General features: G+C 38.0%; 1 protein-coding gene across 12 annotated transcripts in view; it reads right to left on the bottom strand.

The window, feature by feature from the left end:
• Positions 1–690: 690 nt before the first annotated feature.
• NEBL (nebulette) overlaps positions 691–21718 on the bottom strand; it is a 111564-nt gene continuing 90536 nt past the window's right edge. For all 12 annotated transcript variants that reach the window (XM_082385318.1, XM_082385323.1, XM_082385324.1 and 9 more), the window contains 2 exons: positions 7568–7674; positions 691–6057 (listed from right to left, as the gene is read on the bottom strand). In XM_082385318.1, the coding sequence (XP_082241444.1) occupies positions 5881–6057; positions 7568–7674 (284 nt within the window). In that variant the 3' untranslated portion in view covers positions 691–5880. The remainder of the gene's footprint in view (positions 6058–7567; positions 7675–21718) is intronic.

The raw sequence follows: 21718 nt of genomic DNA on the forward strand, positions 1-21718 counted from the left end.
TTTTGGAATATGAGCAACACAAAATTCAAGACTCGGAAGAGTGTTTATTCTATGGGCAAGAGCACTAAACGTGTCAGCAGCAGAGTTTATCAGTTTACAGTTAGGAGGGTTTAGGCACCATCAAAGAGGAACTTTTACAAAATAACGCAATAAAGCTAAGATCCTAGTCTCAGTAGATTTATATGAGGGCAAAAAAAGGAAGTAACTCACTTTTTCCAACTATGGGAAACTTAGGACAAAAGCAATTCTCCTCTATGATAAATGAGCCCTTCTGAGCTGGAAAATCAGAGCATCTCCCTGTTTCATGCACTCAGTTTGTGCATTTTCTATTCTTTGCTGCAAGCTGTTTCTTTCATCTTACAAATACAAGAAAATTAAAACTGTACTATTGAGGACATATGAGGAATTTAACCTTGAAAGAAGTGAACTACGATGATGTATTATTATAGTACTTTGATATAAAATCAGAAGGAGATTGAGTTTGCAAAAGCATAATATTGTTATCATTTAAAGCTAAGTTTATTTGGGGGAAGAAGACACATTCTGAATGACTCACCAAGGTAAGTGCACTGAGGCCACCACAGACCTTCGAGGCCATTTGACGTGAGTTGTCTCGATAAACCCATACCCAGGGTGTTACCAATGACCCCTGCTCCAAGAAACCAAGGTGAGAACCAACAAGTGGAACCATTTTGTTATATCCTGCATTTATTTAAGCAAACCAAATGTGTAGAGATAGGAAATTAAAGCGTTATAATGTTTTACAAATACAGAAAGAAGACACAGAATAATAATACCCTGGAGAGAGCGCATCTGAGAACGCGGTTCTATCACAGGAGAACGCTTGCAGGGACCACTTGGAAGCCAAGGCCGACGCATCCATCTGTCATTCTTGTTCTGACATCGTTGACGTCGTTTTAACAGATAAATCAGCGATCTGCTCTTACACGAATGGTAATACTAATGATTATGGTAGCTGTGAAGGGTCTGTGAGTAACTATCTATACATACATGATGCTAGGCTTAATGTGTTATTTCAATGCCGCTGTCCATTATGCAGGGGGAAATAACGTCTTGCTACACAATTACTGTGACATCCACTGAAATGTGAACTAGTTTGCATAGGTTAGTCCTGTGGGCAGCACGATGTTGCTCTAGTTCACCAAGGCTTAAAGATTCACAGTGTAGAGGAAAAAACCATGAATTAAAGCATTTCTACTAAAATATATTTTAATAGCTGGTGTTAACAATTTGCATAACAAAAGCCAGATTACATTAATAACATTGTATTGTTCTGTAAGCCCCTTCATTTTAAAAACATGAAGTGTCTCCTGTAAAACTGTAGGCTCTCAAAGTTAGAACAATCTTGCAAATGAATCATCAACCACAATGCTACATATTTTGAAGCAAAGAGAAGCCAATCTGCACAATGATTCAATTTTGGGTTTTAATCACAGGTCAAAGACCAACGGTTCCACACCCCTCCTGTAACACACTCAGTGCTGCTTCTAAATGCTCAGCAGTTCACTGTATGAACACTGAAGAAGGGAACTATGATGCAGTTTTCTCTTTTCCTTTAAGATAAATCATTCTTAACAGCAACTGGATTACAAAGAAGTATATACTATGCAAATTGAATACCACATATCAAACACAAAAAGCATATGGAATTCCCATGAAGATACTGAAGTAACAAGGACAACTGGGGAGGAGATTTGCCTTAGGGGTCACTCCAGGCCTGTGGATCAGGGAATGATGGCCACAGAAGCATCGTACAATGTCTTGACTTTTTTTGGATCAGCACTGGTTGACAGTGCCTGGAAAGAACCCTAACGGGCATGGAATACTTCAGAAACAGACCTTCATTTTAGCATTCTTAACTTGGTTTACACAGCTTCTTATTAACTAAAGCTTTCTCACCTCCATGTCGAGTTACCCCAAACAACCGTACTCTAGCCACTTTCAGATTATCAGAAGCAAACAGCTACGGTATAATGAATTTATGAAGCGAATTTCATCTTGTTCATGAATTCAGCCTCATAACATAATTCTTCTATCTTACAATAGGTATTTTAAATCTCAAACCTAAAGTTAATGTTTATGCATCTCAACTATATATAAATCCACAAAGAACCTTTCAGAAATAGACGGAAGAAGTCAGTATTTTCTAAACCTCTAGAGGTAAAATACAATCATCTATCACCTTTCGTATCTGTCAGGAGCATGTCACTTCCCCGCCATAAAAAATACCAATCATATAATAAAATATTACTATAGAATAGGCAGAAGCTTGCTTGCTTGGTTTTCTTTCCAAGACCACAGTGAATAAACAAGGGTAATCAAAAAGGCACCTATATTTTTGTTATATCTCTATATTATAATTTTTGTATAAACTATTAATATATCCACTTTATATAGGGAGGTGTTATTAAAGGATCACACACATTTTCTTTATCTTTTCATCAAAAACATTCCACTGGAGATGGACAAACCTGAAAAAGAGGTGCACCTCTTGAGCTTCCACTGTGTGTTTAGAAAAGTCTGCTTCCCAAATCCCCGAGTGTTGTCTAGCTCAACATGCAGGGTAAGGAAAGAAAGACTGTGGCGAGACTGGCGAAACTGTGTCTTCGTCATCCTCATGCAATGAACCTGGTGGCAAGAGAGGGGCTGGTCTAATCGCATCCATATTCATGCAAGGTGCTTCTGGGAATTGTGCTTGCAAACTCCTGTGTGGTCTCTGAGGTGGGGGAGGCCTGAGACGATGCAGGGACAGCTCGGAGATCTGACAACCAGATAAATATTTCAAAGTGGGCTACACTGCGGATGTGTAAACAATCACAAGAAGACATGAAGACTCTGTCTTGCCACAGGTTAGGAATAGAAAGCTTTCCCAAAGAACGAGAATTAGTAAAAACGCCTACTACAAAAACTTACACCAAAAGCAATATATTCTGTTGCCACGCTCTTCTCAAGAGAGAGATGATCCACGTACAGCTCTGTTTTCGGAACTCTGAAAAGCGTTTCAAACTGCCCTTGTGCTTTTATCAGGTTTGAGAACACATTTAGAAAATCAGGTGCATGCTCTCTGTGCTCGGGCATTTACACAGTCTTCTTTAACTTGATTTTTAAAAGGACTGTTTTTGAAACCCTTCTTGAGTTGTCAGCGTTATATGTAGTATCTGCCTGCTGCCAAATTGAAGGCGAGAGGGGGAGTGTGGAAAGGGGAAAAGTTGTTCGAGAGTACAGTTTTGAAAATGATGCTGTAAAAATAGCACTTTGGTTTTATACATCCATTGTCTCCTATATTTCTGCTGAGATGCTTAATATCCTGACAGGCTTTAGTAATGGTGACAACACTATCAAATCACAGCATCAGGAACATGTGCAACTTGTTCTCCCTCAGTCTTTACTGTAAAATAACTGCCCTCTAGTTAAATTCTGATCCGATCTTAATTCCTAAAGGCTGGAAAGCAGAAACATTTTACTATGCAAACATTATGTGAAGCTTAAAACTTTAGGAGAATTATTCCCCAAATAAGTATTGACGTTTACATTCAGTGAATCTGATTTTGAAATCAGTGGATGAGAAAAACAAGGAAACATCAAGCTGTTACTTTGTGGTTACTTCCCCGATTATAATCATCATTTCAAATCGGTTTCCTTTGAGCTTCCTGTAAATGTGCTATTTATCAAAAATTGTACCCGTCTTACATTTCATCTGCAAATTTAATCAACAACTACTCTTTTATAATCACAAAAAAGTAGTCTGTCTGGGTGAATCTTAAATATTTACTTAATGGTATAATCAAACTAAGCAAGCTTATTGCCCTCAGTTTTAATGCACAGAAATTTTTGCAAGAATATTGCAAGTTCCGCTTGTCTTTGCAGGTTTTTGTATAAGACACCAAGATCGATATGGGGCTTAATCAGTTGAATCACAACTGGTCATTTCAATGATAGAAAATCAGCCAAGCTGGCTATGTGGTAATATGTAAAACCCCCTCAAAAAATCTCTAGTTATTTGCCTTAATTTCTCTCTTTTCAATTTTACATCAGTGTCATGTAGATGCAGCTTGAATGTAATAAAGCTTATTTAATTACTCTTTTAGCCCGATAAAAATAAGACTACAGATTTTCAAAATGATGTGCTTACTTTTCAAAGGTGTAAATGAATTAACATTTGCCTTTGGACCAATAAACATTTCAGTAGAAGATGTTTTACAGCATATTTTGTTAATTTCTTTGAATATATCATTAAGGCAGAAAGCCCCAAGGCCCACACATTTGATTACATTTTTGTAACTTTACTTTTTCAGTTTCATTACAGCTATAGAGTCAGACCCTACATGACTGCTACCCTGTTGCAAGTCTCACTAACCGCATGGTCAGAAAAACAGAGTTGCTGATGGACCTTAGTCTCTCCAGTGATCTTGACTGTGGACTCCAGGTAAAACTTCACTACATGACGGTCACGGCTGTGAATCCAGCAAGAGCCTGCAAAGTCACTCATTTGGAAATGAAAATGTGACAACGATCTCTTTTTTAATGAACAACCTGTTGGGCCTGTACCTCAAATCTCTGGTGACGTCCCAATCTCACCCCTGGATGTGATTTACAAAATAAAAACCAGAAAGTGGAAAGGAAATCTTTTCATTAAGCGGTTTCAGTGGCTAGATTTCCATTCCAGAATCTGAATACCATTTTCCCAAATAAGAAACCAGATCACCTGTCTCTGTGTGCAGAGCTGGTAATCTTTTGTTCGCTGGCTTCCCCCAGCACACTTCATATTCCAACTTTGTAACTGGCTTTTATGAAGTTTTCTTTGCTTTTAAATCAATAGCGGCATTAAGTTAATGAAAGCTGTTCAATAAACACCTAAATCACTTATTTGCTAGAGTATACATCTATTTCCTAAGGTGTAAATCCTTCAAATCTAGAGTGCAATGCGGCAAGAGAATCTCAAGCAACTTTTCAAGTTATGTTTTTCTGATGAGCTGGCAACTAGAGGAAAGGGCTTTTAGATATCGGCCACACTTTTAGTTTTAATAACAGGAACAGGCAGTGCAGCTGCCTATGTTACAGAAGCTTGAACCTACATGACATGCAACAGGGTAAAGGCTATTAGTATTAGGGAAATAATATAGATGACCTTAAAATTTGCCCTTTGTAGAGTAGCTGTGAAGTTATTTGGTCCTGACATTCTATTCAGCCAAGCATATACTTAGGTCCATAGAATGTAAATGGAGAGTAGGATACACCTTGGTACAAATGAGAAATAAATAGACCCAAGTTGGCCCAGGGAACAAGGAAATTTCTTTGTTCGGTAGAAGTTTCTAGATCCCTAAGGCCACCAGTCAATATAATTTTAACCAAACTGTCATTCTGCCACTGCTTACATTTAATATATTTAGGCAATTTTCACTTGAATTGGAAATTGCCTCGTGACTCAAAAGCTAAATGGTTTTTAAATTATCGGCTGTGTTACTGAATTAAGAGGACTGGCTTCTGGTGATTCCAAAGTGACAGCGAGGAAATTTCATATACTTGTGACATTTAAGGGACAATCAACGTCTCTATTAAAGTCTACAAAAATACATTTCCCCAGAAGGGTTCACGATAGCCAATCAAAGGAAACCATTAACACAATTAGCAGCACCAGGTCTCCAGACCTAATTATTTTGTTTATACGAATCACCGAAAATGCTGCTGTTTTCAGCCCAGAAGTCATTCCTTCTTCCTGGTACCTGCGTGTCTAATTGTCAAAGGAAGGATAGATTACTGTAAAATAACTGCCAAGTTGTCTTAAAAGTATCTTCTATCTTTTAAAAAGATTACGTTTAGTGTACATTAGAACAAAGCTCAAAGGGCAAGGAAAAATGATTAATTAACAAACTCAATGTAATTCGCCGGCAGCATCCCGGTTTTCCCAGTTCTCTGCACCGTGCCGTACATCCAGCCGTCGTCGATGGGCTGCACGTTGACGATGTAGTCGCCATCCCTGAAGGAGACTTCATCTTCATCCTGGGCACTGTAATCGTACATGGCTCGGTAGGTCCTCTGAGGAAGGAAAGACGGGGTCACACGATGGACACCAAGATAGTCACGGCCGCAAATGCTGATCGCAACAAACCAACCCACGCATAAAGTAACGATCAGCAATCTTCCCAAGCACATCTATTTCTGGAGTCCTGCAAACCAGAGCGTACTGTCTGTCCTGACTGTGTTCATCTCAAGGTTACTAGTCTGGCAAAAGACGTAATGCTGGGGGCCAGAATGGGGCCAGAGCAAGCCGCTGAATACAATAGCTAGCCCGTCAAAAAGTAAGCTCTGAAGCAGTAAAGCCACTCCCCCAGCTTCAGATAAGCCCAGAGACCTTAGATTATGTAGATTCTCCCCTAGTCCACATTCTTCAGAGAACAAAACCCACCATAGTGGCAGACAGCTCCAAGTCACTGCCAAATCACTACCGTCGGTCCCCTGGCAGAGGTAATGAACTTTACTAAAAATTTTTGTTTCCTCTTAAAAATATTTAAAACAAATAAAAGAAAAAATCCATAATATAGTCAATAGGTTTTTGTATCACAGTGATAGAAATTTAGCATATAAATGTCCTGAATATTTAAGTACATATAATTAAATCCTTGTTATAATGAGGAAATTTTTAAAATGAGTTTTACTATATTTGTTTTCATCTGAGGCCAAGAGTTTAGCTAATAATATCAGACAATCTCAAAATCAAGTGTATTCATAGACTGAGGAAACTGGCTGAGATGCAAAGAACTTTAGAGTGAATAAAGATACCTTACTACCAGTTATAAAAAATAAGTAGGTCACAGACGTGTGATGTATAGCCCAGAAAAAGTCAATAATATTATAATAACTTTAATGGTGCATAATCTATAAAAACACCAAATCACTATGTTGTATACCTGAAACTAATATAATATTGTAAGTCAACTATACTTCAACAAAAATACATTTTAAAAGAGGTATTTTACAAGCTTAGAAGGGCCACCTGTTTCTAAGTGCACAGGCAAAGGCCAAGGGACTGTGTCGGGAGCCTGGAGAAGCAATTTCAGCAGAAGATGCCACATTTGACTAAATGACCCGGAACACTGCTTCCAAACCTTACATTCAGTGAATGAATCAGCACTCCAAGATTTCCAGAGGAGGACTCAAAGACATATGTTGGCTGTGTCATTTAGCTCTCAGTGGCCATTTTGATTAACTAGTTAACATGACCAGATATTTGTGCTTTTTTTTACTGAATGAAGACCATAGTTGACTACTTCCAATCATGAGGTAACAATTAGGATATATAGTACTGGTAGAGTCTTTGTATGTTTTACTGTTTACATGTTTTCTCATTGTGCCTTCCCTTCTCAACGGTTTACCCCTATATGTCTTCCACTTCCTTAGGGAAGCTTGTAAAAATGCAACACATCGTCATTTACCCTTTATATAAAAAAATGTACCATATTCAATTCAACTGTATTCTATGTGCATTTATATTCTGGGGAAAAATATGAAGACCAGGGAAGGAGGAACGCTTCAAATGGGCACTTACTAGATTTGGTGAATGCTGCATTGACCTCATGGATGACAAGCTGGTCTGATGCATGTACCCATACCCTTGAGAATGGCTTTGCTGGTAGGCTCCAGGAAGAACAGGTGCTGGACATTAAACAGACACACACACAAAGAATCCTTAAACCGAGTCTCGAAGTACCCCTCCCAAGCCCTCAGGTGACCCCATGCTCTGCTAGACATTTCTGAAACAAAATGTCATTTTCAGTGTCATGTGAAATTTGAAGAGTGATATTATAAGTGATCTCTAGAGCAGTATAAATTTCAGTAATTAAGGACATATATAGGTAATCAGTTTAACATGCAGTTAAATATGTTAGAAATATTTGTATTAGTCTATTGCAGATGCTATGTTAAAACAACACAAATACAAAACAAAAATTTCCCACAATCCCTTAACAAAATCCTGTTTTCATTTGGCCATGTGATCCTTGTAGGTATTTTCCAAAATAAAAATTAGAAATTTAAAGGAATTTACAACAAGGACCTACTGTATAGCACAGGGAATTATACTCAATATTTTATAATAACCTATAAGGGAAAAGAATCTGAAAAAGAACAGGTTTACATATATATGCATAACTGAATCACTGTGCTGTACACCTGAAACTAACACAGCATTATAAATCAACTATACTTCAATAAAAAAAAAAAAGAAATTTAAAGGAATTTAATTGGATTGTCAATGACAGGGTATAAGTGTTTTCACAGGATATTTAATAACGGGTGCTTTCAATATTTTGAGACATACTGTTGAATATTACCTTTACAAAGATGGTAAACATAGCATATGTTTAGCAACAAATGTTTGTTAAGCCTTAAAAGAAAATTTTACTTAGAATACTATGAATTATCCATTTTATTTTTGGCTATAAGTTAGCTGGATAATGTTATGAAAGCCTGAGGAACGAAACCACTTAAAGAATTTCATAAACATTATCCTTCTATAATACATAAAAAAAGATAGTATTCACTTAGTTTGTGCTGTTCTCACCACTAATTAATGACATTCAAAAGACATAGTTACTGTTTTGAAGAAAACTGAATTCTAGAGAAACCAATACAGAAGCTAGATAAAACCCTACAACATCAGTAGTGTGTGTTTAAGTATTTGTAACCAGAATCATGGGCTATAAATGAAGGTATTTTAGTAGGCATGCCCTTCGTTGTGGTTTGAATAATTATATGATGCACTAGCAAAACTTTTATGATATATGTGCTATAAAAACCCACAATAGGTTGCCATCTTTGTTCAATCAGGTTGAGTATATAAAGTAATTATCATGGGTTGATTTATTCAGGACAGTTATAATAAAAGAATAAAGCAGATGTAATTCTTGGGTATTATGAATATTTAATATTTTATAAGTGGCACACTCATTCTAATGATATATGAGAACATCAAACTTTAAAGAAGTTTAATCATCAGAAAATTACAAATCATTAAACTGTTCTCCAGACAATAATGATATTAGGTTAAATGGGGATTTTTAAAATAGTTCTTGAATTAATTCATATTACAATGTTGTTACAACTGTGTTTATTTAACGTCTTTCTCGAGAAAGATCTTTACTTGGATTGTAGTATATTATAAAGTGATTAAACATCAAATACTTCAGAGAACAGCACTTTTTAACATGATCAACTCAATTTGAATATTAACGTCAATAGATGTCAAGGATGTTGTCATAATTCACTCATGAAGAAAAAATACTGAAATTCCCATAAATATCTAGACCTACTTAACTAGCTGAGTAAAAGAGCTTTTTCTTGTGTTGGAAGCTGGAAGCAATGACCATTCATTTATTTACTCCCTTGACTCTCAGCAAGTATTGAAGAGACTTCATGCACGCACAGAGCTTACTACACTTCCTGTCACTTAGTAAGCTTGCATGCATGTTAACAATAATCCCTGTCCACTATGCTCAAAGCACGCAGGCGTAAGAGGAGTGACAAAACTAACTGCCCTCCTAGAGCAGTGATGGCCTTGGACATCTGTCCTTTGCCCAATTAAGGAGATGGCTCAGGATACTTAGGGCATTTCCTTAAATACATTATTAGTCAATGACTCCAACTGCATCCCCAGGCTAGCAGTCTTGAACTGGTTTTTATCCATTTAAAAAAGTCATTTCTTCATTATTATTTTGATCTATTTGTAAATACTTAAGATTAAATAAGTAACCCTTGACAATTAATTAAAATAAAGAATTAAACACTTAATCCTTTGTTACACTACTTAACTATGGTCTTTAAATTTTGATGTACAGAATCACGCACAACCATCTTAAAATATTTTGGGGAAAAAAACGATCAGGAAAGGACAATGATGAAAAAACTCTTAAATATGCTATCTCATCAGCTGTAACACGTTTATGTTTACACAGGTTGTGCATGATAATCCCAGTTTAGCACCCATCAGTACTGACAACTCAAGAATGTCATTTAACAGTGTTCTCTAGATACAGAACCATAATTCAAAAAGACACATGCACCCCAATGTTCATTGCAGCACTATTTACAATAGCCAAGACATGGAAGCAACCTAAATGCTCATCGACCAATGAATGGATAAAGAAGATGTGGTACATATATACAATGGAATATTACTCAGCCATAAAAAAGAATGAAATAATGCCATTTGCAGCAACATGGGTGGACCTAGAGATTACCATACTAAGTCAGACAGAGAAAGACAAATATCATACGATATCGCTTATATGTGGAATCTAAAAACATGGTACAAATGAACTTATTTACAAAACAGAAATAGGATCACAGATGTAGAAAACAAACTTATGGTACCAAAGGGGAAATGGGGGGGGGGATAAATTGGGAGATTGGGATTGACATATACACACTACTATATATAAATAGATAACTAATAAGGACCTACTGTATAGCACAGGGAACTCTACTCAATATTCTGTAAATAACCTATATGGGAAAAGAATCTAAAAAGGAATGGATATATGTATATGTATAACTGATTCACTTTGTCGTGTACCTGAAACTAACACAACATTGTAAATCAACTATACTCCAATAAAAATTTTTTAAAAAAGAAGAAAAAGAAAAGTGTTCTCTAACTTTGGCTTTTAAAAATGAAACTTCATGCCTACTCAATTGTTCAGATCCGACCTTCAAAAGGAATCTGTAGCTACAGTCAAATACAGAAGGAGAAGAAGGTATTTATCCTAAACATGTGTGGGTTGGAGAGAGGAGAGTTTAGAATGAGAAACCTTGGAGTAAATACAAATTACCTTGTCCTTATGGTCTCTCCTCATGCCTTTATTGATTATTTCTATCTCCATCTCTGTTTACATTATTTAACGCAAGTCTCTTTAGGGTTATCAAACTTGTTATCAACCTTATACCTGGTACAATAGAAGATATTTTTGGAAGCTCCTATTAAGACTATGAAAAATATAACTGAGAGCTCAGAGGAATCAACTTACTAAAAGCAAATTCCTATTTAAAAAGAGGCACAAACATTGCTTTTTTATTGTTGTGCTACATGAATGTTTTTTATGAAACATAGGTGAAACAAGCAAAAGGAAATTTCAGGTAATGGCTTTGGAAATTGGGTTTATTATGGATTTGGGTAAAAGATAGCTATTCCATGTGAGTATGAGACATTGTCCACAAAAATATGGAATTCAATGGGTTTTGCAAAAGCAAGATGTTAGGCTAATTTTGCAACAAACAAGTACTTCTTATGAAAGAGAAAAACACACAGTGCCCTCCTTATTAAACTAGTGGTCAGACAGTATGAGCGTTTTTTTTCTTTTGGCCGCACAGAGCGGCATACAGTATCTTAGCTCCCCCTGACCAGGGAATTGAACCCACATCCCCTTGCTGTGGAAGCTCGGAGTCCTAACCCATGGGCATTAGTACAGATGGTGGTAAAGGTATGATGGTCTTCCAACCCAAGAGTCTTGAGGTTGAGCTGTTTCTATTTCAATAGCATAAAAGCCACAAAACAGTAGCTTTCATTATACTAAGGCAACAACAAAACACAAAAGTGTGACTCAACTTTCATTTCACATTGGTAAGATTTATTGACCAGAGGTCTGGAAGATGACTAAAGCTCTGAGGGTTTCAGGCTCTATTTGAAATGTCCTATAGTATTTATAAAACTGAAATCTCTCTTCTAGTGCACAATAAATTCTTACATAAACAGCCAACACTAATATTTTCTAATTAAGGCTTATTCTTATGATTGAAGGAGGTAAAATCAAGATAAAGAAAGAAGTAAGTAGATAAGAAGATCATAAAACAGAAGGTAAAAATGGAGGAAGAAAAATTTTTAGGAGCCTTCAGAAATCTGAAACTGGAAAAATAAGGGAATACATGTAAACATACAAAGATTAGAGTAAATGAACCACAGAAATTCACCCAAATTAAAAGTAGAAAAAGCACCCCCAAAAATGTCCACTCTGGCGGAGGTACCCAGAGTAGATGGGAGAAGAGAAAGAGAATTATGGAAGTGTCCTCCGTGTGCCTGGTGCTTTATATATTGCCCCTTAATTAACAGAATAACTCTCTAATACAAGTGTCATTCCCACTTTATAGAATAAAAATACAGAGGCTGGGAGATTAAGCAGGAAGGCATCAGAACAATCATCTCTGCACAGTGACACCACAATAAAAGTCTCAGGTCATTACAGAAGGAGTGGAGGTTTTGACAGCCTCACAATGACCATAGAGTAATAGTATATGACCAAACTCCAAATGCAGAACATAAAAATGGTGCTTTACTGATGTCTTAGGTCATCTGGGGTGGGTATAAAAAAATACCATAAACTGCGGGGCTTAAACAACAAACATTTATTTCTCACAGTTCTGGAGACTGGGAAGTCCAAGAGTACAGCTTCAGCAGATTCGGTGTCTGGTGAGAATCTGCTTCCTGATTCACAGAAGGCCATCTTTTTGCTGAGTCCTTACATGGCAGGAGGTGAGGGAGCTCTGTGGGGTCTCTTTCATAATGGCACTAAATCCCATTCATGAGGACTTCACCCTCATGACCTAATCACCTGCCAAAGGCTACATCTCCTAGTACTATCATATTGGGGGTTAGGATTTCAATATATGAATTTGGACAGGGGGACAAAAGCATTAAGTCTGTAGCAATTAGCTAACTACAGACATAGAATGTACAGAGAAAATAATTTTGGGGTTTTTCTCATAGGCTTACTTTTTAAAAAATCTAGAATAAGGAGAAAATCAGCCCTCGGGAATTTTCCAATGAAGAATACAAGGTGCAATGAAATCATCATATTTTCTAACACTTGACTATGGTTTTATCAGTTAATGCATGTCAAAGAACTTAATGAGGTGTTTTTTTTTTTTTTCTAGGACAGAAAAATCTCTATTTAGACAACCACAGGAAAATTGCTAAACTGAACGAAGACATAAACATAAAAGAGAAAGTATGAAGATGCTGCTAGTTTTGAAGTAAATATTAAATAATGAGCTAGATCCTAACTAGATCTCATGTAGGCCATGAACAAGGTGGCTGAGCTAACTGGTAATAAAATAGGCCCATGATGTGAACCTGTTTGGTCAAATGGCTTTTGCACGTGCCACCAAGAGTTCCATGCCAGAGCCTCAAGTCCTCGTGGCCTCTGATTCTCTCCACAAGCCACAGTGGGTACTAAATCCACAACAATTATGCCTAATCCAGCAACAAGATGCTATTTTTTAATCTGAGAGAATTCCTAGCACTATAGAAAATGCTTTTCCGTCCCTGCAGTAAACAGAAACAAGCCAGACTGCCTCTAGGTTTTAGTTGTTGGTTTTTAACGATAAGCTGTGAATAGACAACTGCCTAAGAAACAGCCTTGCTACATAATAAACTATGAATAAACAGACTTTAACGTAAAAGTGAAACCATCTACCACTGAGTTAAAACCACCAAGTTTTAGAGACAGGCACAGTCGTCACTGTGATATGAAATATTGCTCAAACTTTGGAAGCCATATGTAAAAATAAAAGCAATCATTACTATATCATATTTTACATTTTCAGCTCCAGTATGGGCCATGAACTGTGGGAAGGAAAGGAGGAGACAGGAGGATTCAGTTACTTGCAGTGAGTTTCAACCCTGGCTGCATATTAAATTCACCTGGGATATTTTAAAACCATGCTATGTCCAGGTCCCCCAGATTAAATCAGAGTCTCTGGGGTGGGAGTGGGAGGGAGTAGACACTGGTGTTTTATTTTTTAAATCTTCCAAGTGATTCAAATGGGCAGCCATGATGAAGAACAACTAAGCTACTATTGGTGTCCTTCTTCTCCACCTGACACAAATTTAGAGGCACATGTGACCCTATTTACGCTACTTCCAAATTCCCTCTCTCCCCCTGCAATGGACTAAATGTCTGTATCCTCACAAATTCATATGTTGAAATCCTAACCGCCCCCCTACAATGTGATGGTCTTTGGAGGTGGGGCCTTTGGGTGATTAGGTCATGAGGGTGGAGCCCTCATGAATGGGATAAGTGTCCTTATGAGAAGAGGCCAGAGAGTTAGCTAGCTCTCCTTCCATCATGTGAGGACACAAGGAGAAGACGGCAGTCTGCAACCAAGAAGAGGGCCCTCAGCAGACCTGACCATGCTGGCACTCTCATCTCTGCCTTCCAGCCTCCAGGACTGTGAGAAATAAATATGTGTTGTTTCTAATCCACCCAGTCTATGGTATTCTGTTATAGCAGCTGAACAGGCTAAAGCACACACACACCCCATGACTTTTTTCTACTTGTGGAGGCAAATGTTTAACCCAGGACTCAAGAAGCAACCGGGGATTGTGGGAAGAAAGCTGAGCCACGAGGAAGCTCACCACAGGATAACTGGGGGCGGGGGTGGGGGGGGTGGGGGTGTGGACTAACATTTGACACTCCTGGTGAGGCAAGAGCCACGTGGCACCAGTAACGGGGGGGCGGACTAATAAAGTCCCCACTTCCGGGTCACCATCTGAGAGGAAAGGAAGACTGGGCAGCCAAGAACCATCTTTGCAATAATAAAGTCTCCCTTTCCTCCCCAGAGAAGACTTGCTTCCTAACCAGGCTGATACAGATAATGTCTCCCTGTGGGGCAAAGGTTGGGCAGGTTTGCTAGTGGTCCCCTTACACGATTGCGAGCTTCCTAAGCTTAGCACTTCTCAGCTGTGACAAAGATCCACTGTGTGCTCAGCATCTACCTGCGCTTGCTCCCATGACCCACCGGCCACGTTCTTCCTTGGGACTCAGGGGGTGGAGGGGCAAGGGGAACTGTGGCCACACGAAGCCCATGCTGCCTGCTGTGTCGTGGGTATAAAGGTTTCTTTGTTTTCTTACCAGCTGGGTTTATGCAGTGTGGCGAGACAGCCCTGCAGCTACACCGCGCTTAGGGATTGCTTGATCTCTTGATTTAACAGTAGCAATCTGTGATTATATTTTCTTTTGTGTAGGATGTTTTCCTGTAGGTAATCGTTAACCTCTTTTATTATTTGCAGTGTTCTAGGCATTTGGGATACATTTAAAAAAATGTCTTTGCAAAATCAAAAATTATCTCTCAAGCCAATGCTACATTCCTAACAATTTCTCCTTCTAGACTCCCATGTCATCTTTGTTTTAATTTTCCAGTGTTTTATGAATTTTATTACTATAAAGTACTGCAAACCTCCTTTAAGAAAATGCAGTACTCATGAAGATGTTTAAGCACCTAGGTATGCGCCTCTGTGAACCTTAATGGGGGAAAGATGTAACATAGGATTCCCAAGGAATACAAAATATGAATACGATAAAATTTGAATAATATAAATGAAATGCTTACAACTAGGAGGACTAACTCAGTTTGCTTGGGACTTTCTCGGATTTCACACTGAAAGTTCAGCTTCCCAGGAACCTCCTTAGTCTCGGGCAAATTGGCACGGTCGGTCCCTCTCCTTATGCCACGTGGGGCCCTGTGCCTAGAGTGTCACGTGCGTGAGCTGGTGGAATCGTCACCATCTGACAGATGGTAAATGCCCATTTTACAGACAGAGAGTCTGAAGGTTAGCAAGATTCATAACTTGGTCAAAAATATCAGAGCTATGCAGGAGCTAGTATTTAAATGCCAACAGTCTGACTCCAGAAACCAAACTCTGGGCTGTACCACACCAAAATGATCATGGAAGAAATGACAAGATAGCATGAGGTTAATTTACAAATAAGCATTGTGAATTCAGAAATGTGGAAGAGCGCTATGGTCTGGAGAGGAGCTTCTAGGAGTGGGGAGGACCTGCCCTGAAGTCGGAAGAGTCAGCATCAGCCACGCACTCCTGCCAGTGGGGCAGACAGGAGTTAGAGGGAGGGAACGAAGAAAGAAAGAGGTTTAATGGGGAGATATGCAAAGCAGGCTTCTCACGCTCACAGGGGCAACTCTACTTGTCACTGACTTTTCTGTGGTAAACGCTGGGGTACAAACCCCACAAAAAGTTTCTGTGTCTGTGGTTGATGAGGTGTGCCAGGACATCCCTGGAAGGAATTATAGTGAGAATAATTCATTCACTTTTGGAAAAGCAAGCTCAAATCACAGACAGTAGCATCACTTCTGGAGCGACGGCTTTTAGATTTCTTCTAAGGGTCATTTTGGCATCTGATAATTCTCTGGAGTGTGTGTGTGTGCGCACATGTTTAACCTTTGCTTCTTCTTCCCATTGCCAATGCTATCCTACGTTACCTAGGGCGCTTGTCATTCAGTCACCTCATCCTGTATGAATAATTTCAGGTCTATGTTCAAGTCACGTCTCCTAGTATGAATCAACCACTTTCCCACTGAGCGGCGAAGACCCCCATCATGACGCCACCTAACAATTTTCAAAGTCATTCTGTAGAAACTGCCTGAAAAATGTTACTGCCTTAAGTCATCATCAGAGTAGTGACAAGCTCTACTCCCGCAGACATTCAAAGAATCTAACTGAAAATACAATTAAGTCCAGGAAACTATTTAACTATTTTCTTCCCTAAACTTAAATGATAGACTTATAATGTTGCTTCAATCAAATATAAGTTGGCTATTTAAAGATTCCTAATTACCTGTTAACCGCAAAAGGAAACATATATATGTTACGTACTTTTTAGAACCATGCATACATACATTACATTTCACCATTTCATTTATATATTTGGCTTAGTTGTCTCAAGCAAGAATTTCTAAAATATTGTTTTGGGACTCTGCAATTCCTAAATGTTGAAAAAGACACAAAATTAGTTTTATTTTAAATTATCTGCCAGTTACACTTAATTACTCTCAAAAGCCCAGAAAAGCAATACGTTTTGATTTCAAAGCTGTTTTTTCTCTAGAAAACGTAAGTCTGTGGATCTTCTCTGACAGAACTGAGCTAAGATGTAATGTGGTTTGAATAGAAATTGAGCACTTTGGATTGAAGAATGTCTGCTATTTTGCTTCAGAATAATCTAGCCAATTTACTCCTACATTTAGATTTGAATTTCAACTTGCGTAGTTTTTTTCTCAGATTTATTTCTAATTTTTAGCTATCAAAGCCAGAATAAACTTCCCAACTTGTAACCATAACCCAAACCGCAAATACGAGCAGGTCTGTCACTGATGGAAAAGGAAATAATTTCTGCCCCAGATTAGAGAGTCTTTAATAATATTCTCATGGCACAAAATCCATATGGCATGTATCTGTGTCTACAGGCATACGTACATGATCCCTCAAAACAAGTCAAAAAAGAAAACCAAGGAATGTACAGTGTGGATATGTATGTGGTTTCCTGACATAACTATATAATTTGGGGCAGTTCTTTGATAAGATGAAATCAATAAAGAACTTAAGGATAGCAGGTAGATGGGGGCGCTGTTTCCATTTAGGTAAGCCATACCACCGAGACTAGCTTTTACACACAAATTATGCCATGACTGAAAAGTCAGCTCATAGCAAATCCCAATTTTCCTCAGTGACCACTACTGCTGATATTGTGTAAATCAATCTTATATAGCAAGATTCATCATCATTCAAGTACAGTGAAAGAAAATCTCATTACACTATTGAAGAGGCAATTCTGTAAATACTTGTTGGATCGATATACGTAATATATTCTCAAAGACTTAAAACTGGACTATGCATTTAGTTTATTCTCACACTAATCAATTCAGATACTGACCCTTAAGGAATACCATCGATCCACGAGGAGTTCTTGAATAGTTTTACATTAGACTCCCCTAGCGATAACCCACACTAAATATCACATCTAGACATGTCTCAGTATTGATTACATTTGTGAATGAGCAGGTATGTTTTCTTCAACCAATGAACATTTATGAAACTGACTCAATGTGTTCCTGACATGATTTGAAGTTAGGGAAATGTGGGAAAATGAGTGTTAAAGGATTGTCTGGCTTTCCCAGAGCCCAAGCTCTAAGTTCAAGGTGAGTGGCAGGGGCTGGTGAAATAGGCAGGTATGAAGCGTCACAGTCAGGTAGGGAGGTGAGCAACGGGTCGTTGTTGATCACACAAGTATAAGGACCTTGAGACAGGGTCTAGGAAAGAGCTTGACAGAGAGACTAGTAAACAATAAGTTCGGTACACATGGGCCAGGTATATGGCATAAGATAAAGATCAAGAACCAGAATGTCTGAGAAATTCAGCATGGACAGATCAGGAATATTTGGGGGGAGGGAGATCACACAATAAGAAATAGGAAATCTGGTCACAAGAGAAACGGCACATGACAACGAGCCCAGGCAACAGGAGCTAATGAGCAAACGAAAGGCAGAAACTCGATACATCGCCCAGCTGTATCAGCCCGTGGACATCTTAAGTAGTTCCTGTAAAGTCAGGATCCAACCCTCACGACCTACTAGCCTGGGGCTTGGGGCGGGAGGATGTGGGCACCTAGATGAAATAGGAAGTTGGGGGAGAACAGGGAAATTCGTGACTACAAAGATAACATTACGACTTGACTGTTTTATGTGCAAGACAGAAATGTAAATATACGTACACTCAGTCTAGTATCCAACTTGGACATCAATTTTGATCCATAAAAAACAAAAGCTACCATTTCCATTTTCATTGCTAATGTTTAACAGTACCTAATAATAAATAATAAACAAAATAAGAAATAAAAAACCAAGAATACCTATTCTCTCCTTTACATGTACGCCACTTAACGATTTATAAAGCTCTTCCAAAGTTTACTCATTTGACACATATGCTATAGCCACATTTATATCCTTCCTGATGATCAAACCTTCTCTTTTTCCCAATCAACTCAGCTTCACAGGAAATATATTTTTAAAGTTTTATTGTTTGCTACTTTAAGTGTCAGATGGTTCTCCTTCAGACACATATGGAACCCTTTGATTTAATTTTGGCAAATCAATGAAAGACACATGTGCATCTTGGAACAAGTGCTATTCATTAGTATTTGATCCTTTCCCCAACTTCACACTCAGAAAAGGAAACTTATGACGTTTCTTTCATTCCAAGTCTATTGATACTAGGAATATGAGCTTCTCTAAGGACTTCAAATTCAGTCAGTCCTGAACCTTTTTCTTGGGGGAGTAACAGAACTAACTAAAAGTTTCTAACAATTTACATTGTGTGCTTTTTTTTCTAGGCTAGATGTACTGCCTAGATGGCTAAATATAATTGTCATATTCTACTAATTGGATTTTATATTATAAAGGAATATTTGTTTTCTTATAGATTAGTTTTCATCACAGAAATTTCATATTTCAATCATCAACTCCTTAAATCTTCCTAAACTTAAATGAAGATACTAAACCATCACTTTTTTGACAGATGCTAGCAAACGTCTCAAATTTCGATCGGAAATAACAGTCAAATATACAAGGGAAATAATACAACTGGGATTCTCGTACTGAATGTATTTTATTTACAGAAGTCAGGCTGGGAAGGAGTTGGATTTTTTTCAAGGGATTGTCAATCAGTAATCAGAAAACTGAATTAGTGGCGAACATAGAATTACTGGAGAGTTTATTTCAAATGATGGCAAAGAGTTTAAAATTTGGAGTGTATTTTCTTGTAGGTTGTTCTGGTTATCTAATTTTAAAATTGCTCATCACTGAAAGCCAATAACATGAAATTGGGACAAAATGGCATCTATAAATCATAAGAAATAGATTTTCAATGGCAAAAGAGAATCAACAGAAAAATTAATGTGAATACTGGGCAAAGGATTATGACTTTATGGACACTATTCATATTAAAAGAGATTTGGCAACAGTGCTGGTTGGATACAATCCATCCCTTTCAAAATATATTAGGAGTTTATTACTGCGCCTGCGTTCAACATTTCTGTTCCCAGTTTCATGGCAAATTCAGCTTTGAATGACAGCTATTGTCCTTAGGAGCTTAAGGCAGATCCTAGTGGTCTTCGCTGAGCCTAGGAAAGCGATGACTTGCTTTCGCTCTTCACTGATCACCCGCAGTCCTGTGCCAGGCTCTGGAAGGAAAGCCACATGGCACATTCTATTCTGTCTCCACGGAGTTCATGATTGAACAATAAACTAGAGTACACTGAGACAGAAGCCATGGAAGGTATGAATTTCAGAATTCTCATGGGCACTTCTACTCTATTGAGTCCCTACTGAGGACAGATGTCCTCAATAAACAAGCAAAACACTGAGAGAGAAGTATTTATATGAGAATGAAAGTGTTAACGTAGGAATAATTAACTGATTTCTTGGTTATGAAAGGTCATTAGCTGACTCAGGTTTTGTAATAAACACAGGTCACAAGGTTACATTCTGGTGATACATCCTTCATGACTGCTTTTTAAAAAGTTATAATAAGGATTATTATTGCACTGTTACTCTCAGGTCAAAGTAACTTTAATTAGACACTAATAAATTAAAGACTAATGCCAAGTTTTAGTGATTTAACACATGCAACAAAGCTGTTTCTTTATATTTCAGATCAGATTTAATTTGAATATATTTATATATTTAACAATATTTACTGAGTGTCTAATACAAGTACTGTTCTAGGTGCTAGATATAGAATAGAGAACCAAGCATGCAGAAAGATTCTGTTCTAATAGAGTTTATATTCTGGGGGAAACATAGACACTACACAAACAAACTAATTAATACATAATGAAATGTCAGGTAGTAAAAAAGAGTTATGAATCCTACTCAGAAGTAGGATTGCTGGAACATATCTAGAACATTTTGGAGAACCTCCATACTGTTTTCCATAGTGGCTGCACCATTCTACATCCCCACCAACAGTGCGTAAGAGTTCCAATTTCTCCACTTCGTCACCAACTCTTATCTTTTTTTGGTTTTGGTTTTGTTTTGGTAATAGCCATCCTAACAGATGAGGTGATATCTCATTTGATCTTGAAGAGATCTGCATTTCACTGATCTCTAAGAGACATCTGTGGTCCCGTATTCACTGCGGCCAGACATGCATGCAACCCAAATGACTATTGGCAGGTGAATGGAAAAAGAAAATGTGGTATACACACACAATGGATTATTATCCAGCCTTAAAAAAGAAGGCAATCCTGCCATTTGCAACAACATGGATGAACCTACAGGACATTATACTAAGCAAATAGAAGGGCAAATACTGCATGATTCTACTTATATGAGGTTCCTAAAATAGTCAAACTCATAGAGCAAAGAATAGAATGGCAGTTGCTAAGGGCTGGGGGTTTAAAATGCTCTTTCCTTATTTTTACTGTTAGGTATTTTCTATTTTCTTTCCACTCTTGAAGAGGCAACTTTCTTTCTCTTTCACCAAACCTGTACCTCACCTACTTTCCAACACCTCTTTCAATACTTACTTCCCATTTCCCTCATTCTCCCAGTGTAGTAAGTGTAGTTATGTTATTCCAACTATCTAAATGGTAATCACACCTGGGACATTGGTTATATATGTGTGATTGGAGCCATTAGATTATTTTGAGCAAAGATGTAATGGGATCAGGTGCAAGTTTTTAAGGTCACTGGCAGCCAGGTGGAGGCCAGACCGATGGGGTAAGAATGGAATTACAAAGACCAGGAGCTGATTTCCGTGATCTCAAGGAGACAGGATGGTGACTCACTCGGGGTGCAGTGGATGTGATGAGAAGTGGCTGGATGAGGGGCAGATACATTTTGAAGACAGAGTCGACAG

The sequence above is a fragment of the Balaenoptera borealis genome, assembly GCF_965194805.1.
Source record: "Balaenoptera borealis genome assembly, chromosome: 3".
NCBI lineage: Eukaryota > Metazoa > Chordata > Mammalia > Artiodactyla > Balaenopteridae > Balaenoptera > Balaenoptera borealis.